This window comes from Hyalella azteca, unplaced genomic scaffold, assembly GCF_000764305.2.
Source record: "Hyalella azteca isolate HAZT.00-mixed unplaced genomic scaffold, Hazt_2.0.2 contig15535, whole genome shotgun sequence".
In the NCBI taxonomy this organism is placed as follows: Eukaryota; Metazoa; Arthropoda; class Malacostraca; order Amphipoda; family Hyalellidae; genus Hyalella; species Hyalella azteca.
Window position 1 is genome coordinate 112,442 of NW_025945385.1, and position 22,506 is coordinate 134,947.

A 22,506-nucleotide genomic window follows, 5' to 3' on the forward strand; every position below is an offset into this window, starting at 1 on the left:
CTTTCTCTTCCCTCACCTCACGCTACTGGCGCTCGAGCGGAACGCAATAGAGTGATGAATGATATTGCTTGCATAGTGACTTTAGTGAGCGTTTTTAAAGCTTCAGGTATTTTTTAAGCGGTATTCATGTCGAGATTATTAATAGAAAAAGATTTCTTTATGAGCGTTCGTGAAGCTTCAAGCATTTTTTAAAGCGGTATTTCCGTCGAGATTATTAATAAAATGACTTCTTTATTATCTATTATATAACGTTATATAAAACTACTCTCGGACATTGTAACTCGATCAAGGAAGTTCGATCGGAAACGCGGCTAACACGTTGCGTGCATGTTTGATTCTCATCATTTTATTCACCTGAAGATGAATGGAATTCATAATTAACAATTAATTTGATCAATTTTAATTGCGTTAGTGTCCTTAGGAATCCTTCGGGATTTCGCGTTCCGCAGCATCCAACCACAGGCCGAGTTGTAGCCAAGTGCGGGTCTGTGTTAATTGGTTAAATCGTTCGTAAATCATTGGATCATCAAAATAAAATAATATAAGTCCAGTATTTAGATGTGTGAACAGGTCGCGAAAAGTGCAAGAATCGGCAGCAGGCCTAAACAAGCCTCTTTAGCGCATTTAATCATTTATGGAAAAAAGGCGCTAATGTGCTCGTCATGTCCGTCCGTGACTTCACGTTTTCGTCGACGAGAAAATGCGCTCTCTGTCACTCACTGCAGTGAGTACTGAGTTATATTTTTTTAATATAAATGAGTTTGACGATATATATGAACGAATAAATCATTAAAATTATAATGGTATAAAAATAAATTTTTGAAGATTGCGTACGCCTTTATTTTAGATTGGATCAAACACTCTCTGTACATAGTCACAATCGAGAATTTTCGCCGCTTAGGTCCTCCTTTTCGGGCAGGAAAATATGCTGGGGCCTTAATTTAGTCGCGAGTCGTTTAATTAGTTCTATTCCGCATTAGGGTATTGGCCGAGCCGTTGAGCCCTCAACATGAGGTATCAACAGAAAACAACGAGCATCATATCGTACCCGGTGGAAGTCTAGTAGCCATTTCAAACTATCGTCAGTCTTGAAAATATCCGGTCGAATGACATGCTTTCAGATTTTCCGTGAACAAGGCACGAAAAGTAAGATTTGGCGACAGGCCACATCAGGCCTACTTTTCAGCGCCGAGATCACTATGTTATGTTATGTTTTGTTATGTACTTATGTTAAGTTAGGCAATCGTCGGGGTCAGGGAGTGTCATCGCCTGTAGAGATAGCGCGGATACTGAAGTGACCTTGAACATCTGTGATTGTTTTATAAATAGAGTTGCGTGGCTGCTGTTGAAACGAGGTTTTCAGAACTCATGTAAAAAGTATTCACGCCAAGACAAAAATGGAGTGAAACATGAAAGCAAATTAATTGTATTTTATGGTGTGCGTGTTCTTCTCTTAGTTCAAAATTGGTAGGGGTCCGGTGACCCATTAAAAGTAACTGCACAAAATGTATTTACTCAAGAACTTTAATGGTGCGTCAAGGTCGTTTGTGATATTCTAATGCTTCTACCGGTCCGGTGACAACACCGTCTCTGACATAACCTGTGAAGGGCTCTTTGTTGATAGCTGACTTTATATTCATAGGCTTAAAATGACCTGTCGGACGTGATCGTAACTGAGTGATCGTACTGCTTCGTTATTGCACCATTCGCTATTTAAACAGACGATGTTGTAAGATTAGTTGGGAGTGGTTGAAACCTATCGATGTGGACAATTTTACCGATGATGCTTGCATTTCGTTGGCAGCTGCATTTTTTAACATTTTTATTATTCAAACCTGTTTCGACATTGAGTTCACATAAATCGCATTATATAGTTGACAATTTCTAAAGTTTTTGCCATGACGCCGCATTCTAAATAAAATATTTGTCCTTATTTTAATATTACATGTTTTGTGTATTTAGAAACGTCTTGCTTCTGAGCACGGAAAATTTGCGAAAATCATCGCTTTTGATGCATTCAATAAAAAATATGAAATATTCAAAGAACAATTGTTCGTTCTGTCAAAAAAGCTCTTGACGAATTTCATATATAAGTGATTGTGTTCTCACGTGACACGACGGCAGGTCTTCATATATGTTATTTCAAATCGGAGAAAAAGTGTAGAGGTTATAAATTTTTAACAAGCAGAATTTTTCAGTAATAAAACTACCTATAATTGTATATTTTATTGAGTTAAAAAATAAAAAACAACCACTAAGCTGCATCATTGGAACTTCTATTATTATTGTTATTGTGGCGGCCATATTGCGAGTTTCTTACATCAATATATCTGGCTATAAGCCCAAAATGTAAGTTGTTAACCTTTTAAAACTCTTTAAAATTTCTATATAAGTCATATTATGCTGTGAATTATTTTCTGCAGCTTCTATGTTCGTTTAGTTCATGTATTATCCCGCAAAAGTGATAACAGGCATATCAACGTGGCAGAACATTCTCCTTATGTGATGTTTGTAGGCGTAGGTATTCTTTCGTAAAAAAAACATATTTGAATTAAAGAGCTTCTTGTAGAGCTGGTTAATTTTAGTTTCCAGTAGCTGCATTTGTCAGTTTTTAATTATTATTTGCGTGCGGGTGCGAAGGCTTCCACAATTCCAATCAGCAGCCGACCTAACTAGGAAATTATTAAACTTCTTGTCTAGCCGCTGACCGCATTTGTATCGTAATATTGCGGTAATTCTCTTTAAAAACAAGAATAAACTAATGCAAATTGCAGTTAAAGTAAGAAAAGTGAATAATATTCCATAATTAAGTTTAATTCTTGACTCTTGTCAGTATGGAACTATATTTGACTTGTCAGTGTCACTCCAAATTGGGGCTTTCACCATTTCATTAACTAGAAGCTAGAACCACAGATTACTTACATTCAAATTTATTGCAGTTAAAATAATTTTTGTAACCACATACACCACTGTGTTAGACTGTTAGTGCCTGTGAATCTGGCCAAGTTTGTCCTTTCCTATCATCCTATGGCCTTTTCACAATTACTTCAGTTACAAAATAGGAAAAATGGCCTATGTTTGCTCACCACCACTACCAGTGAAATGATTGCTTTTAACCCACAATTTTTAGGAAATTTCTGTCCAACATTCCAAATAGGGCTCCCCGGCTCAGAAAGTATATAAATTCCATGCCTGCTTGAGAGTACTGAGTACATACCTAGGTACCAGTGTGGAAATCCAGAGGGGTAATATATTAACTGGTAAACATAGCAATTTGGAAAGCAGGACCCAAAAATCTGGAACGTCCAGCACACTTCCACTTTCACTCCATCATCATCACTGATGAGTCTCTGCAAGATGCCACAGCTGTTTCTTTAAAAAAAACTGCTTGCATCATCACAGTAACAAGAATCCAATCAACGCTCGAACGCGTCCAACGTAACAGTCACAAGAATCCAATCAATGCTTGAACGCGTCCAACGTCACAGTCAAATGAATCCAATCATTGCTAGAACGTGTGCAACGCCAGTCATAAGAATCCAATTACCATCAGAACGCGTGCAACGTCACTGCCATTGTAATCCAAACAGCGTTAGAAAGCTAGAATGGACCGCCCCTAATGCACACATTGTTAACGCACTAGTGCTAATTTAATAGGTAATGCTACATTTCTTATTTCAAGCGCCTAGAACAATAATGTAGTTATGTCAATATCTGTCTCTTATACACATCTAGATGTGTATAAGAGACAGATATTTGTGTGTCTAATTCAAGTTGTGTCGGAATTAGTTTTGATGGGTCTAAATCCATCACTCAACTTAATCATCTATTAATTTATTTACGACTTGAAATCAGCGAATACAAGTATACTTAAAGGATTCCTAATATATTCACAGACGTATTTAAAAGTCTCAAACCATAATATTCTTCCTATAAAAACAGTTATTCACTATTTGGTAGAGCAAGGTCAACTGTCAAATTTGACACATTTTTCGATGATCTCACCACGTGGCATGCATTGTCTCTCTTTGGATCTCAATATTTTCCCACTAGATGGCCAAGACCTAGTGTTTTTGCAGTATTTCGACACGCAAATGTATGACGTCACCATTTCAACCATCAATGAACGCATGGAACTAAAACAAAGCTTAATATAAAGGAAAAACTAGGGAAGTGACGGAATTACCTACGATGTCGGAATATACCGCGTTTACCCTAATCATTTATATATAGGGTTTTCATGAAATTAATGGTAAAAATTAGAATAAAAATTTCTCATGCTCTCACAGTCTAACTGTCTAAAAGCTTTCCTTTTTACCTTGGCTAAAAAACTTGAATGAGAGATCTCAATATTCACTGCTTGCACAAGTACATCAGTATTTTTGTTAAAATTGCCAATAGGAATTATTTACAAAAGTTAGGTATCTTATGACATGAGCTGATTTACTCATGTCAAATGATGTAATTTGATCAATTTTTACCATGTAACTGATTATTAGCTATTGTAGTCCACATTCTTCGTTGGTACGGGTAATGTGTCATTGAAGTTTACTTCCTACTAGTTTTTTTTTCAACAGGTAAAAAAGGTAGGATAGATAGCATAGATCAATAGATAGATAGCATAGATCAATATTTTTCTGTCAAAAGTTAGGTCATTGACCTACCTTTTGTTTCTAATTCTTGTGAGCCTTATTAACCCTTTACGCCCTGGCGTGACGAATTCGTCACACAGAAAAAAACTTTGGTTTTCCAACAATTTCACATTTTCTGTCATTTTTTCGAAAAATTCACAGGAATAAAAAAAGTCTTAGATTTATTTTTTACATATGTGTACCAAGTTTCAAAGTTATCTGTCGGTAAGTAACCGAAATAAAATTTCCAATTTCCAATGGCAATGTCCAATTTCTTATGGAAATTCTATTTCGGTTAATTACTGACAGATAACTTTGAAACTTGGTACACATATGTAAAAAATAAATCTAAGACTTTTTTGTTCGTGGGAATTTTTCCAAAAAAGTGAAAGAAAACGTGAAATTCTTAGAAAACTGACAAAAAGGGGGTACTGTAGAAATCTATCACCTCCTATGATTTTTGAGCTACAACATCGAGACGCATATCATTCGATGCGTAAGGACCATATCTATCGATTGGTCCTTGCTGTTTTTCAAAATTCTAATTTTTGTGGGTGGGGTGGGCATTTTTCGAAAAAAATTGGTTTCTCCCCCCCCCCTTTTGAATTTCCCCTCCCCTTTTTTCAAAATATTTTCAAAACTATAACGAAAATGAAAAAAAGCTTCGACCAATCTCTAGATCTTTTATTTGCGAATCGAACGGTATATTACTCATTGCTGTAGCTTAAAAACTCTGGGAGGAGATAGGTTTGCAGTGACAATAAGTGTGAATGTTCAGTAGGGCGCGACAAAGTCCCGAGCCCCTCAAAATAGGCATTCAAGGTGACATAGATGCAAGACTAGACATTACTGGAGCCGAAATTCAGTCAAGGATGGTGGGAACGACTGCATGAGCACCATCCCACACGACAGCAGCCGGGTAACTAAAGAGCAGCGTCTTCAGGTTGTCTATTTATGTGCCCGACCAGTAATTTTCGCCCATATTAAATGTTAAAGAACTCCCCCACCCCTAACCCTTTCACGAACTGTCGTCAAGGCATAAATCAACGTACAGAGACGATTTTGGTACCGTTGGATAGGTCAGAATGTCAGCTTTGAAGTGAGACTTAAAACCGAAAAAGTGAATTTTACGATTTTCATCCCAGAAATTCAGGGCGTAAAGGGTTAACAAAGTAATGATGTTTTTGTGCCATCAGTAAATATTAAGACATCTCATTCAAGGTTTTTTGGCTTTATACTTTAGGCAAAAAGGGAAACATTCAGAGAAGGTGAGAGCATGGGAAAATTTTATTTTAATTTTTACTATTAATTTCATGTGCACACGAATATATGTGCATCAGAATATACCTAAATAATTGAACACTTCTGAAAAGCTCAAGGCTCATTCAGTCAAGAAATTTTCCCCTGAGTCTTGACAGTCAATTTTCCCTGCTGAGAATAAGTCAAGTTTCATCCTATTCTATAATCCCTATCCTATGTACTATAAATTATGAAAATCTATGCTAGTATATATACAAATGTATTTATTGAGCTAAAGTTCCAGCCTTTTTCCCAGTCTTCAGGACTGGGAGCTGAGTTGATTGAAGTTGTCACACACATATGTACTTTTTGGCCATAGATATGCTGTTGAACATAACACTGGTTTGCGACACAAGTACCTATATATATTGTTATATACAGTGGGGGGAAATAAATATTCGTACACTTGAAAAATTGTATTATAATGTATGTAAGTACACAAACTTAACAGGAAAAGTGATTTAAATTATGTATAGAGACATAAAATAATGCGGATTTATTGTTTTGTACGAATACTTTTTTCACCCCGAAAATTGAACATGTTGCATTGTTTTTTGTTGCATTGAGATTTAATTTCTTTTGATATTATTTTTGAATACTATGCGTCTCTATACATAATTTAAATCACTTTTCCTGTTAAGTTTGTGTACTTACATACATTAAAATACGATTTTTTAAGTGTACGAATATTTATTTCCCCCCACTGTATATATATTGTTAGGAAACAGATGGTTCACTGACTATAATTATTTGTTCTGTTTACTTCTCCTGAGTTACGATTAATTTTTTCTGTTGTATAATTTTCCTCATGTGATAATTTTTCAGCTTTGGTGTTGCACTTAGTGCATCATCAAGTGAGCCATGCAACCTCGTGACACTGGAGGTGGAGCTGAAGAAGCTGCTGATGGAGCAGCTGTTGAAGCAGCTTTAGATAAGGTATTGTTGAAATCCGCATTCAGTTAGTACTGCGGTAATGTTTGTTGCATCATAATTGGTTTGTGTTCATGATTAAATGAATGTTTTCATTTTAATGTGACTATCCAATGTTAAATTTATAATATATATAATGATCCCTCTAACCAGGATCATGACTAGTTATCCCTCTGATAGAAAATAACAAATATTATACAGTATTATATCAAAACTTAGATATTTTTTAGTGTGTAATCATTTTAAGACTTCAAATTTATTTCTTGCAGGTGATTCAGCTTCGTGAGACTGAATGCCAGTTTGAGAATGGGGCCACACCACCTGTGCCCTTTGTAGAGATAGCTGGTGAGGAAGTACAATATGTCACGACCCTGCCTGAACGAGGTCTTCTCGCGCTGTCCAACTACCGAGCTGCCGTGCAGCAGCGCAGCAAACAGTTCCATGTACCTCTGGGCAACCTCGACTCCATTTCCACTGTGAATGACACATCTCTTGTGCTCATGTGCAAAGATGGCAAGAGCTATGGGTAAGAGAACTTGAAATGCATCAAATAAATGAACTATTTTCCTACTGCAGGAGTTGGTAGTCAAGAAATTCAGTGTTTGTTGTATAACTGTGTTAAAATTATTTGGAAGAAAAATTGTTCCAGAGAAATTTAGAACCTAAATCGTACCATCTTTAATTAATGTGGTGCTGTTTAACTAGGAAGTTATGGCATCTGTAAAATGAATTAACATATGTATTGTTTATGATCCTAGTTCAATAATTGTAATTAAAGTGGAGTAATTGTAATTTGAAATTCAAATGGTTTAATGCTAGATTCTTATGATAATAAGGGTAACTAATTTTTTACTTAACTTCTATGTTGGTTATTCGTTTCTTGCAGATATCTAGTTTAATAGCATGTAACCTAGTACATTATTCAACTTAGGACAACACACAAATTAACTAATTAAAATTTTATTCGTGTACAGGATCCGTTTCCTGTCGGCAGAACACAGCGCTGTGTGGCTAGAGCGTCTCCAAGAAGCCATAATTCCTCCAGCATCTTTAGATAAACATTTTGCCTTCAAGTTCTACTCTCACACTAAAGAGTTTCATCATGACTTGCACAGCATCTTTTCCAGCACCAATATCACTGGACTGCCATCATATGAAGACTCCTATGAAGAGCGTGTGGACAAACTTTTTGACATGGAGGTATTCTGTTTGATAGTTCAAATGATCTTATAAATATGCCTTCAGCTATTGAATGATAAAACGCAGTTATCAGTTGTCTATAAGTATGTGCATTTAACTTGCCTATTTTCACTATTTGTTTAATTTATTAAGGAGAGATCAACTCATATCCATGCAAAAATTCATGCATTTAATTTGAGCCTCAAGTCTAGGCTGTTCATCTACAATAATCCCTCAGCTGTCACGGCCTCACGGGTGTTACATTCTATAGGACAAAGAATGATATGCATGAGTACTACCACAGGTATGATAGGCAGAATCTGCGATGGGAAATGATTAACTGATAAAACACTCATTTCAGTGTTTGTTGCAATTGTTTGGCAAGTTTTAATTGTTTTAAGTGTTCACAAAACCCTTCCCACACTCTTACCGCCAATCGAGTTCTGGGGCTGTTTTAATTGGCCTATTGATTTCCTCAGAAATCAGCAAACTGGATTTCTGCTAATAGTTCTTCCATGCTATTGAGATAATCTGCGAATAATTCTTCTCATTGATACTTTTTGAAAACAGGATCAGTGTATTACTAAATTATTTATGTGGCTCCCATCTAAGACTGCTCCCTAAGACCAATATGAAAGCCAATTGTCAACTTTACTGAGTACGTCATATTGTTATTCGTGCAACTTGAAAAATACATTCATAATAACCCCCCTATGTATTGTATCTTTTTAATTTTCCTAATGCTTTCTCTCATTTTTCATCCCATGACAGAACTGAAATCATTACATTTTTTTCAATGTCACTTAATAATGATTCCTAGCATGACACAGAAATATTCTCAAATGATTACATTCGAAATATTTGTTCTGCCTGATGTTTCATTTGCAAAGCCGTTTTAACAATTGTAATTCAAAGAATCTTGATTTTTTTTTTTCAGTTGAGTCGTCAAAAGTTTGATGTGTCAGGAGCATGGCGCGTGACTGATGTTTCATTTGCCAAGCCATTGTAACAATCGTAATTCAAATAATCTTGATTTTTTTTTCAGTTGAGTCGTCAAAAGTTTGACGTGTCAGGAGCATGGCGCGTGACCAGCATCAACTCCGACTACAGTTTGTGTTCGTCATATCCCCGAAGGCTGATCATTCCTTCATGTATCAACGAGGCTAGCCTGCAGGCTGTCTCACAACACAGAACTTCAAAGCGCATCCCTGCTGTCGTCTACAGGTATATACTCCACTTTTGATCTATTTTTATTTTTGACTAGGTGTTAATATATATTTACTAGTGTTCACACACATCTGTTTAATTTGAGGCTTCTGTGGGACTTAACATAGATCATGTGTTTCTCAAAGTGGTATTTTAATGTAGAATAAGCTGTAGAATTTCATGCACTTTCTTACTTTTTGCACAAAATCTTAATTTATCTACTGATTATGTTCTTCAGGCACGCGAGCACAGGTGCGGTGCTTGTACGTTGCTCGCAACCTACGGTGGGCATCTGGTACTGGCGCAGTAGCCAAGATGAAGATTTCCTAAAGGCTATTGCTGAGGCTTGTGCGTACGACGTACCAATTAAAAATAACAAAAGCGGCGAGAAAACAAGGTTAGTTAAAAATTGATTTAGTAAAGTTTTTTTTGTGCTTGCTGAGTTTTATACCCATGACATTTTGGTCATGAACGGCAAAAAAGAAGCATAATTTAAGTTTGATACGTAGTAAATCTGCGCTAATATGGACAACTAGTTTCTACTCTAATGAAGGATGATGATTTATCTGCATTAGACACTGATAAAGTAATTTAAAATTAGCATGATTTATTATTAAATCCATTAAATATCATTAGGATGATAGTTTATCTGCATTTCAAATAATTAAAATGCTTGAATTAATTCAAAATTATTCTTTTGATCCCCAGGCTTGAAGTACCAACTGACTCTGAAACCATCGATCCTGGCATTAAGACTCAGGTGCAAGTTGAAGAACCGGAGGAAGTTCAGAAGATCCTTGAGGACTCAATACCTCATCCTCTGTACAATGGTAATCAAGAAGATGATGACATTGACGACAGCCAGCACTTTGAAGGAAAGCCGCCATATTCCATTAGTCGATCAATTGACATTGCTACAGGCGAAGGGTGCAAGATACCCTCAGCTCCCAACATTCGGCATGCATCAGACAGCTTCAGTAGCGATTCAACGTCTCTTGCTAGCCGTTCTTTTGATGTATCCGAGTTTGAAATTCATGCTGCGGGTTACAGTTCTGAAAGCAGTGGGCCATTGTCATCACGCTCAGGTGAACTCGGCTTTGACGCTCCTGACCCTGGTACTAGAACGCCTACATCTGATATCCAGTCACTCTACCATCTTCCAGACGCCAGGAAACAAACAGACATCAAGAAAGTGCTTGTTGTGGATGCACGGTCCTACACGAACGCTGTTGCCAACAGAGCACGTGGAGGAGGCTTCGAGTATCCCGAATATTACAGCAGATCTGATATTCAATTCATGAACTTGGACAACATCCATACTGTCCGAAAAATGCATCAGACTCTTTCAAACATCGTGGCTAATGTTCCTGACACCACAAGCTGGCTGTCAGCAGTTGAAGGATCACGCTGGCTCTGCTATTTGTCTCAGCTCCTCAAATCGGCTATAATTGTTAGTAATGCAATCGCTGTAGAAGGAAGACCAGTCGTTGTTCACTGTAGTGATGGCTGGGATAGGACTCCTCAAATCACTGCTTTGGCTCAAATTATATTGGATCCATATTACAGGACTCTTCAGGGCTTCGAGGTGTTGGTAGAGCGAGAGTGGGTCGAGTTTGGCCATAAGTTTACGGACAGATGCGGTTACAGTGGTGGAAGCAACGGCAGTGAACGTTGTCCTGTGTTTCTGCAGTGGCTTGACGCCGTACATCAGCTACTCCATCAATTCCCCCAAGCATTCCAATTTAACCAAGCATACCTTGTGAAACTTAGTCAACACATCTATAGTAACTTATTTGGAACTTTTCTCTGCAATACTTCTCAGGAACGTGTTGTGAATGAGCTGCAGCAACGCACATACCTTGTGTGGTCCATCTTCAACTTCAACACCGAACGATACATTAATTACTTCTATAACCCTACGAAGCAGGTGCTTTCTCCTGCCTATCACACCAAGGATTTGAGACTTTGGGCTGCCGTCTACAGATCCTCTCCTCTTGCACACGCTGACGACCTCAACACCTCTGCTTCTTTCGGCAACCAGCCATCCACTCTCGACCTGTGTCCGGAGCCTACCAGTGACCACGATACAACATTGCCTGGGGATCTTGTGAAGACCCGTTCATGTGATGACCTGACACAGCAGCCACAGCTGTCTCTCGTCCGTCACTCGTCAGATAGCAACCTCAAAGACAGCTCGACGAATCTTGCGATGCTCAGCTCAGCCATCGGCAATGAAATTTTCCATACAGATGAAAACGAAGAGACTATAGAAATGTCAAACCTTGACACTCGACTGCTTCGGATTGGTGATGGTGCCTCGATGCGGCCACGTCTGTACAGCAATCATTTTGATGTTGACACAGATGTTGACCAGCACGTGATGAACGGGAAAATGTGCGATGGAGAGGCTGATGTTACTCTTGAAAAGCTTATCCCCGTGTGCAGGTGTATTGAAAAAGAAGAACGAAAGCGAAACTTGTGTGACTGTGCGGACGATTGCAACGCGTCTCAGTGTAGCGTTAACATGTCCTTCAAAAACCTCATGATGCTTTCAAACCCATCTGACAACTTTTCAGCCTTGCCTAGGGAAGTTTATGGCATTCCGGAAGCCAGCAAGCGTTGTTCTGAAGTTGCTTCTGAAATTTCCAACGGAAGTATTGAGAAAGCCATTGAAGCTGACGAGAATGGAGTGGTCACTTCGGATGAGGAGCTAGACCAGAATCTGGCTGCCATCACCAATGGTTTTAGTAAGCTCAAGATAGACACAAGAATGCACAAGAGTGACTCAGACGTTGGAGATACGATGAAGTGTGAATTTTCAGTACAAGGCCGAGAGCCTGGCGCTAAAAGAGGAAGCACCGACACTCTGATCTGTGAAGGAAATATCTGTGATGACTGTAATGGCGTTGAGCTCAGCAACTGCAGCCTTCATCTTCACTGCTGTGGCTCCAGCAAATTTACACCAAAAAGCACTGGAAATTCCAACAGTGCTTATGGACTTGACGAGGAAATCGTTGAAAACCTCATGAGAAAAAAGCTCCAGCATACACAAGCGCTGTCCAATGGAGCATTCCAACACCAAGCAGGTTGCCGGCACCAAACTAGTGGTTGTCGTAAAGAACCTCAAGTTTATCACCATCACATTCACGGTGCTGATGAACAGAACTCAGGATCCAGTTGTTCGGTGTGCGTGAATAGTTCAAGGATATTAGCAGACGTGGAGCTTGTAATGCAAAGTGGCAGCTTACAAGCAACGCGACGTAACAGCGCCAGTGAAGCTTGCTCATCGTCTGCCATGGCAAGGTCCGGCACCGAGAATAGCAAGACTTACAACTTCGCTAACAACAATAACGTTGAGGGTGGCAGTGGTTGCCACAGTGTGCCGAGTGGCTCAATAAATGGTGGCAGTGCGAGTGGCAGCAGAGTTGCCTCGAGCAAATCCACTCCTGGACATTCTAGGAGTCCGTCTTCAGGCTGCCCCTCGCACGGAGTTCCTATCCAGCCTCCTGTGTTGCCTCCTGGCGAGGATGAGAGGCAAGTGTACTACTGAGGTGTCTCTCGTGTCTCCTCTGGTAGCTCATGTAATAATTTTAGTTGAAAAATTTATTACCTCAGTGGAATTATACATTGTAATGTCCTGTAAAGTATATGAAGTGATGATGATTGTTACTTTCTCGAGCTTCGTTGAGTGTTTTTTCAGGCATATATAGTAACTATTTTCCAAGTTATGAATCCTCACGATTGCCATAAAACTGCGTAATACAGATATGAATACATGAGTAGTAATTTGCTTGTATTTCATTGACTGTCGATGGCAATGATGTAAACAGGTTTGATATGAGCTTGTAATCATCAGATATTGCATGCTAGTGTTTACTCCTTATTTTCGAAACGCCCCACGTTCATTTTAAATGCAGATAACATCAGAATGCCCACCATGTATTCTACTTAATTACTTTCCTTTGAAAAGAGGGGCGTAGTTTATAGTTGATACTATCTTTCATGCTGGACATCCATTAGAATCGTGAAAATAATGTGTATAACTAGCGTAGGACTATTAACATTTAAATTTTACATTTTTAAACGTTTTATTAACATAGCGTAACATTTACAGAGGAGTATTCTCGCGCAGCAGTAGCAGCAGCAGTGGTGGAGGAGGAGGGGGGTGGGGAGGGGGTGTTGACGGGGTGGCGGAGGTACGAGATGACGTGCAAGCGATGGTGCATCAGCTCCTCACGAGGCATCAGGTATATTGATAAATACTCTTTTTTTTTTATATAGGCTAACATTGGACCAGATAACACCCACGTCCTACGATGACTCGGTTTTATAAATTTTATCGCATTTCGTGATATTCTCCGGCATCGACATCACCAATACAATGCGTAGGAACGTAGATGAAATAGAATTGTTTAAAACAATGCTATTATGTTTGACAAACGTTAATGGTTTCATTGTAGATTCAGTTGAGCTTACAACTCAGGGATGATGCATACGTTAGAACTAATGATCAAAAGTATTGATCAATTAATACAAATGTCTCTGAATATTGTGATTGTTTTATGCTCGGCAGGCTGAAGTATCGAATCTGCGCGACCAACTGGCGGTGACGCAGAGAGCACTGCAACAGCAGCTGCAGCACACGGCACATTGCAGCACCGCGCGCCAGCTCACTGCTGCCGCGCACGACCTCGACCTTGTGAGTCAAGCCTCACCAAATGGTTCAAGCGCCAGCCAATGACAACGCTTATAACTGAGTTAGCATTGAGTTGTATTGTATTCAAACATATTTATATCAAAATGATTGAATTGGAGTTTAAAGTTTGTAATAAATATCCCTAGAACGCCTCTGTAATCGATTTTTAAGCTGTGCGTTTGAAAAAATCGTTTCTTGAAATTACCTAACTAATGCCCAGCATATTAATCACTTTTAAAGGATATGAAAATAGATTGACTGGAAGCATAGAAGCATGATACCTACATTGGTAGCCCTAAGCCCAACCTAGGCTTGCCTAGAATACATTAATAAATTATTTTAAGGATGAAGTTTTATCAACGCTCCCCTTCCAGTTTCAAGGAAATTATAATTTTTAATCATTTCAATCATTGATTATCACTCTACCGCCTGACATTAGTAACCGGATCATTACGGCGGAGATTGACATACTGCGGTGGAGGGTTAGAGCGGTAATTTTCAATCGTCCATCCACAGTTTCGTAGTGGCTCATGATGCCAGAGTTAAGAACAAAATGGTAGAATCACTTTATGTCCGAAGCGATAGGTGGCGTAGAGCCATGTTAGATGATCCTTCTTGTGGCAGTCAACGACCGCACCTGTAAATAAACGTCAACAAATTATAGCTTTTGTTTCACACATTTTCGTTCACCATTTGCAATAGTAAAATATATGACCTATGTTAATCGTTAATTATACCAAATGCCTCGTCAATAGTCATAATCTAAACATATTCATGATTTTATCACGAATAGAATTCAGTGGGCGAATCTGCGAACTCGTTAAGTTCTTGCGGTGGTGGTAGCGTCGAATCTGGTGGCATATCGGACGCGTCGTGGGAGAACCTCGTTCCTGACGACCCCCCAACGACACACGGCTCTCGTGATTGTGAAAACAACGGCACCGTGCCCCCGGGGGTCACCATTATGGGCCGAGTGCCCACCCTCTGGGTCCCTGATCACACCGCTAACTTCTGTCATTCTTGTCACGCCAAGTTCTGGGTTGGACTTCGAAAGCATCATTGCAGGTTAATTGTCGCATCTGTGAAATTTGGTAATACGCGACTGAGTTAGAATAAATATGAGAAATCATGAAGATACAAGTAGTGGCATTGCAGTAGTCAGTGAGAGTACTAGTTAGGATTTCATTTCTTGGAATACCTGCATTTCCTTCACTTTTATTTCAGCTATTTATTAGCTTTGTACCAGGGCAACATGCAATTATTTATCGATAAGTTCTACACGTAATAACGCGTAATTATGTTGTGCAGGAGCTGTGGCGGGGTATTCTGTAGCAATTGTTCTGGCCAGTCAGCGGCGGTGCCCCGGGAACATTTCTACCAACCAGTGAGAGTGTGCCGCTCCTGCTACTCTACGCTGCATCAACATGTGGCTCCAGCACCGAGCACCATCTCTTGTATTGATGGCGGATCAACTACTGACGCGTTCGCGTCAGAATTATCTGGTGAAAATACAACTCGGAACTCCACATCTCAGTCAAGCTCTGCATCGGGATCAGCTACTATAACACCGGTGAATACTCCCAGAAACGGTTCTATTTGCAGTAGAAATGGTGACAACGCAGCCTTGAGCTTCACAGGTGCAAGTGTTTATATGAGAAGATCTGGTTTGACCGAGCAGTTCTCGCCATTGTCGAAGTGTAGTCGCGTCGCTGGCCCTGTGTCATCAAGCCCTAATGGAAGCACGGGCTGTAGAGGCAGCTGCAGTAGAGTTAACTGACAGAGGGTACTCCAGAAGACCAGGTCTTGTGACGATGCAAAACTTGCCATTTCTATTCATCATAAATCTGCAATGAAACATTTATGCGAGTTTGATTCCAACACGTGCTTGTGTAAAGTAGGAAGCAGGAAAGTCAGTACCAAAATGTGTTCAAATTTAAGTAAAATAAGCGTGAAACAACGTAACTTGTGTACGCCGAAGGTTTCGTTGTGTCCCGTAGTAACAGGAGAAAAGTTAAAGCATTGCATTTTTGCTGTACCTGATTCAAAGCATGGCTTTGGGCTTACAAGTTCGAGTTATAGAATATATCCATCACAACATCGAAAACAAAAGAAGCCATTAGAATTATCTGCTAAAATTACCGCACGATATCTACACGGGAAAGGCTGTAACAGTACCTTAAACCTGATTGAAGCTCCTCTCCGCTGTCCTATAGTCGGCTGTGATTCGCCAGGTGAATGTCATGTCATCGTTGACAAACCAAGCCATTCCAGAAAATATGACGGAAAATTTTTAGATGAAATTTATTGTAATTCACACCAAATTCGTTATTCGTTCTCTAATCAGAGGCCTGGGCTAGGTTCTTCATGTACTGTAAAGTCCATCCATCATGAAAACTTGAAGGGAACTGCAACTAAATGCATAGGTAAAGTGAGTTGCGTTCTGTGCGGACTCGCCGCAACTACCACGAATTCTAATCTCAATGAAGACTTTCGCTGGCAAGACAGGATTCAACCTCACCACTGCGACACGTCATCCATCATCCAGAGAAATGACGCGGAAGTATGTAGAAATTATGACGTAAATAACGAGAAACCTCAAATGAAGTTACCATCGTCCATTAATCCGACGCAACCGACAGCTACACTAAAACCAGTAGCTCTTCTAGCTAAGATAGTGCCGGTGATGTCCGATGAATTAAATTTATCCAATGCAAATGGCGAAAATGGTGACTCGTCTGCGGCCAGTGATGTGCCTGGTTATGACAGCACCGAGAGTGATCCGCAGTTGAGGCTTCATGATACGTCGTCCGACTGTGAGAAGCACGAGGCTAACAAAAAAATCACCACCAGTTGCACACTTCTCCCTATGATGGACAGTATATCTGACGAAATTGATCAAGCTAGTACGAAAGATAACACGAATGATGCACATATTGAAGTCAGTAATGTGAATGATCATGCATTGTTTGACGTTAACCCTGTGAACGCAAAGCCTCGTTCCGGGGAGTCCATCGTAATTGTATCAAGTAGTGAACCCATTTGTAGCATCAAGAGCCCCTCCAGCAGTGTAATTACCTCGTCAGCCACCACAATTTGCCCCAGCAGTGGCAAGTCGTTCCTCATGAGATTACTGAGTTCGAACAGATTTACAGCTTCAGTGGCCTCGCTGAACACAGAACCTGCTCCTGTTACTGCTGCAGATCCCTCGCCAGTCGCTGCACCTGCTCAATTAACGGGACACGACGTCGTTGAGAATACACAAAGGACAGACGAAGATGCGCATAAATATGAACAAGGATTTTCAGCAGTGGCTCAGGAAAATGATGAAAGTGAATCCAGGGAAGTTTATGTTAATGATTCAAAATGCAAACGCGTCTCTGCTTGTAGCGGTAACACTGTGCTGTGCAAGTACGCGGTCAGTCGCAAGTGCGGAATGGAAGAAACAAGGTTCAGTACCACCAAAGAGCACAAGAGTAATGCGCGTTTGAATATCAATGCCCCAGCTAACTAAACATCACTACAGGACAAACTCCAGACATTAGGCGGTATTTTCATCGTTTATCTCTGTATTTGAAAATTGTGTTATAGCTTTATAAAGAATTCAAGCGCTCTACGTTTAAATAATGGATTTACTCCCAAGCTTAAGCGTCCTAAAATTTTGTTCAGCAGGCAGATGCCTATTGCAGCTGATAATATTTGCTTCGTAATTTGTCATAAGCCTTAGCTCCATCAGAAGCACCAAAAATGATTCAGTTCATGCTTTATCAAAAAAAAAATAATTGAAAATGAATGTATTCCGCGAATGAGGAACTTCAATCTTTATTTTGCTCAGTAAATCCGTAGTTAATTTTAATGGTGCATGAGACTGGACTAGTTAATATTTTATTTATGTTCATTCGCTTTAAGCTCTATCTGCTAAGAAAATTAATTGTTAACTTAAGAACGTTTCTTTAATTATTTTAGTGACCTAATTCCATTATGCTTAACCATAACCAGCATGCCAATACCTTCACTAAACCCTACAACATACATCGGAACTCGCAGACATCAAGTGAATCACTATCACTGGACACTAGGATTTGATTAAGTGCTGTCGGGACAAGAGATCAAAAGAATAACCTTATTTTCTCGAGTTCTTTACTCAGAGGTAAATTTAAATGTCATATGATTTATGCATCATCTTTGGCATAGCAATTTCAGGCCTTTCAGTCATACCATTTTTATGAAAAAAAAAAACTCACTTATACGTACAGCAAATCAGAGATTACCTTTCTATGTCTAGTGTTGAGAACACGGCGTGTTAACTGTGATGAATAGTTTCTCGAGATGGCGAGCGTAGCCGCCATAACGGCAGTACCGCAGTGAGAGTGGTATGCTGGTGATATCTATACATAGACTTCTAACGGGCTGTGTTGTTTACCGACCGTCAGAGTAGAATTGTTGATAATCTTATTCGTGTAGCTGTAATTAATGATGAGATGTTAGCGTCGGGCTAGCGAAGAAATAGTTCTAGTTTGTTGGACGGTCAACCTGACAAAAAAGCCAAGATTTTTTTATTTCCTTTAGTGTACTTAATGAGACTTTTAATTCATCTCTCAATCATTCACTTGAATACATAAATCCGACTGATATTTCGAAATATTGTCTTCTGAATTGACCTTCCCTAATTATTTTATTCAGACTTTACGAAACGAAATTTTCCTCTGGAAAAGAACAACTGTTCATTTTTAGATCGAAGTGTAGCGCAAGATTTTGAGAAGCAAGGCCTTGTCACATCCTACTTGTGTATTCTAATCGTGTACAAACTCAAGTTTTTGTTGCGTGTGGGAATATCCCTGAGATTTCTATCATGACGTTTAAGCCTATTTGGTTTAAGTATTCAATGCATGTATTTACTGTCTGTCGCCTCTTGTTGAGTTAGAAGAATTATCTAGTTACATTAATATTACCTTTCTTCTGCAGATGTTTGTGTACACTAAACTAGGTTTGTGTGTGCGCGATTGATGCTTTTCATATTAATAGCTTTATACTGAGGGAGTTAGTACCGTAGTTATATATAATTATAATGTGGGAGACATTGTTAATTTTTTTAGAATATTTTTCTATGCTTGCTAATTTTCAACACTCCTCGACGTCGTAATAGATATTATTATTGAGGTTACATTGATGCTTGTTGCTTACGTATCCGCGTGCCCTGAATGAGGTGCTATTACCATGCGTGGGGTACCCGCATCGTCCTAACGCTGTCGTGTGCGCACACTAGTTTCATCATGGAAATTATGAAGTGTACGTACGTACAAGATTGTGGTCCGATAATTATCGGAAATTAAGATGATGCATGATGCAAAATCTGTGTGTCTATGTACCACCTCATTCTACCTCTCACCTGTGTTTACTCATACCCATGACTGGCAAATGTTGTGAATCTTAATTTCAGGTATTGGGTGGAGCCATTGCCATACCAGGTTATAGTTGATGCAATTGTCCTACGTAGCAAATTAAAACCCGTTCGTCTTGGAGTCGTCTGAGAAATTTTTTCGAAAAAGGTGCACCATGTGATTGTGACTGCATTCACTGAAATGACATTGCAATGGTAAAATTTGCCCTTTGCATGCTCCTAGGAATTTTTAGTCAACTTGCTCTTGGTGTTTGAATGTAGGTGGTGTTTCGGATTTTAAACTGTGGCCCATGCATGAAATTTCATTGGTTTGCGTTTGTTGTTTGATAAAGATTTCAACTTGATCTTCTTGAGAAAAAGCCTCAGACTTTCCTAGAGTAAATAGAAATTGGTGTCACTTGATAGAAGTGCGGACGTGAGTTCCTAGACGTGTATCATCTTGCTGATTTCATTTCAGTGACAGATTATAGTTTAAAATTTCCTCGTGATCATGATCATAGTTTTGTGCTCTAGAAAGTCTATTCAAATGGAGCCAGTCTGTCGTAATTACCCTATAGATCGGAGTTACTCAGGGATTACACCAGCGGGTTCTTACACAAGCACTTATTTTTTCCAAAGTTTCGTACCGCGAGTTTTTCCGCGGAATGGGAAATAGGATATATATTTTATATATCCTATACGGATATATTTTATAGTCAATCTTTCATTTGCAATGAAAATTCTGGAGTAACTCATAATGACTTAAAATGAAATGTATTCTAGTTGGTAATCAACAATGGTTTTCTAAACATTTAAAGGTGAGCGGTCTAAATTATTCTATACACGCTACGTTTATCGTCAGTATGGTTCTCATTGTAAGTGCGAAATATGTCCACAAAATCTGTTCGGCCTGCTTGTAAGCCTGTTCGTGACGTTTGTTGTAAAACAGAGTGAGTCTATTGTTACTCAATGATTTTGCACCAATTGGTACACCATAAAGCAATGAACGCAAATTAATCTTTTTGCCTGTATCTACAAACAAGATTAAAATAGTTCTCACATTATCCCGAAAAGCCTCTTACGTCAACCATAATGTAAACTGCCCGAATAAAACGAGGGACGGACGCTTTCCAGAAAAAAACCTTGCTTATTTACCGCACGTTTTCACATAACTAAATATAAGCTGAGCTTGGTTTTAGATATACTCTAGTCCGTAGACGCTGTACTCCTGATTAGTAAACTTGTGCTGAATGAACTCTGTTTAACCCTTCTACACAAGACCTTAATTGATTTGCGAAGATGACCTTCTAATACTCTAAGAAAACCAATTTCCCCAAAATGCGCAGTTATGACAAACCCGATGCCTTCCTTCGAAGAGTGTACGCTTGGTGTATTTCTCAGCTCCGCTTTGGACTGGAACATCGCATGCGTTTCCGAAGGTTACTGTTTCGCTAATGTCTTGGAAAATTTGTTTGTTTCTTTTTGTTGGGCAGCTTCATTAACATGAGAAACGCACACGACTCAACTGAACCACTCAATTCGTCAGGATACCCATCACTTTCTGACAGACATCGCATATCAACCATCTCGACTTCACCAATCTATCAGTAAACGCGAATATTCCTCGAAAAATACCTGCCTTTTTGAACTAACGCGCACATATACAGATAAATACGAAGAGCATCAAGCTTACCTCATTGATGGCAATGCCTGCAAATAGTCGAACTTGTTTCAGCGCCAGGGTGCCAAGGTTAGCCCGAAAGAAGCCACGAGTTGATCCCGACGGACCTGGTGAGAAAAAGAAAATATGGAGAAAATGGTGTAAAACGTGGCGCTTTCATGCTGTTTTGTGCAGTCTTACAAAATCAATAAGAACATAAATATATCCAATGTTGAAAATCTTTACTGGATTGTAAACGAAATGAGATTTCCAGGTTCATTCGATGAATAATGGATCAACTCGACTGAAAAAGCCGACAGCATATATTCTCACCGAGTAAATATTGAATGTTTGCCACAGCAACACAGTTTTAGAATAAACATCCTGCGCCTGGTTATGCATCAATTAAGAATAAATTAACAATTTTGATCATATCCGATAACGGTTGATTACTGCTAGACTTACCGGACAGTCCGTATTCCTCCTAATCAATAAATTTACGACCCGGATTTTTTTACAAGTTCACATCAAAGCCAGTAAAATGAAATTATAAATGGGCAAATTTAAGAACGATGCAAAATCGAGAATTGCATTAGAAATCCACTGAAAATCCCCGTACTTCTTACCGTAGTTCGTAAACACCGGAAAGAGTCCATGTGGCGATAAGGGTAATAGCAACAGCTGGTAAACATGCTACGATTCTGCTCAGGTCAACAGAAAATCATTTTACTGGTGGTGCCAACTAGGACAAGGAAAAGTAGGTAAACATGAAAAAAATAAGTCGAGAAATTATTGAAACCAACTAAAAATTAATATAAAATAGTTAAGCATAGAAGCCTCATGCTGTAAAATATAGGAAAGTATTAACGGCTGAAGGCAAAAAGCTAAGCTTACCGAAGACCGCCCTCGTCAGAAGCCATAAGCGTCGTAAAGAAGTGCGATCTTCATAATATCGTGTTGACTAAATATTTCAAGATTCAGATCACGTTGCACTAAGAAGGCCATATTTTAGATTTCTGAAAGCCGCTACTTCACTTTAAATATTGACACAAAATAGCAGTCACTGAATATTTGAATAGATGTTATTACTATTATTATATTATATTTGAAATTATTTTATTTGAGTAATATTTGAAAGATGCGAGATAAAGCTATCTCTATGCAGCAGAACTGTTAACAACTGCAATGGAAGAAAATTTCCCGTAAATAAATATTAGAACTTTTTACCGCAGCGCAGACGAAAACGATACAAAGAATTGCAAACTTTGCATCCCATGAAAATACTACTTTGATCGTTTTGTAGCCCTCTTTCAAATGAAAACTTTAGAGCAGACACTGCAGAATGTTTTCCGCATCAAATTCACATTGCTTATTAGAATGCGTCATTTAAAAGCTGATCAACACCAAACCAGAGGCCCAACGAACTTGCAGGCACCACCACAATTCAATCCAATCCAATGGGTTCAACCCCTGATGGGTTCAAGCTAGGCAAGCTTTCCATAAAATTGACAAATATTAATCTAATTTT

At 39.1% G+C, this 22,506-nt stretch overlaps 1 protein-coding gene across 1 annotated transcript; it reads left to right on the top strand.

Annotated features, from left to right (window-relative positions):
• Positions 1-2,293: 2,293 nt before the first annotated feature.
• LOC108665405 lies at positions 2,294-20,573 on the top strand. The gene is made up of 11 exons (XM_018152154.2): positions 2,294-2,349; positions 6,756-6,866; positions 7,130-7,386; positions 7,835-8,060; positions 9,085-9,263; positions 9,484-9,642; positions 9,954-12,779; positions 13,360-13,492; positions 13,819-13,944; positions 14,735-15,006; positions 15,250-20,573. The coding sequence occupies exons 2-11, from the start codon at positions 6,792-6,794 to the stop codon at positions 15,716-15,718; spliced, it is 4,722 nt and encodes a 1,573-aa protein (XP_018007643.1). The 5' UTR covers positions 2,294-2,349; positions 6,756-6,791; the 3' UTR covers positions 15,719-20,573.
• Positions 20,574-22,506: the final 1,933 nt, after the last annotated feature.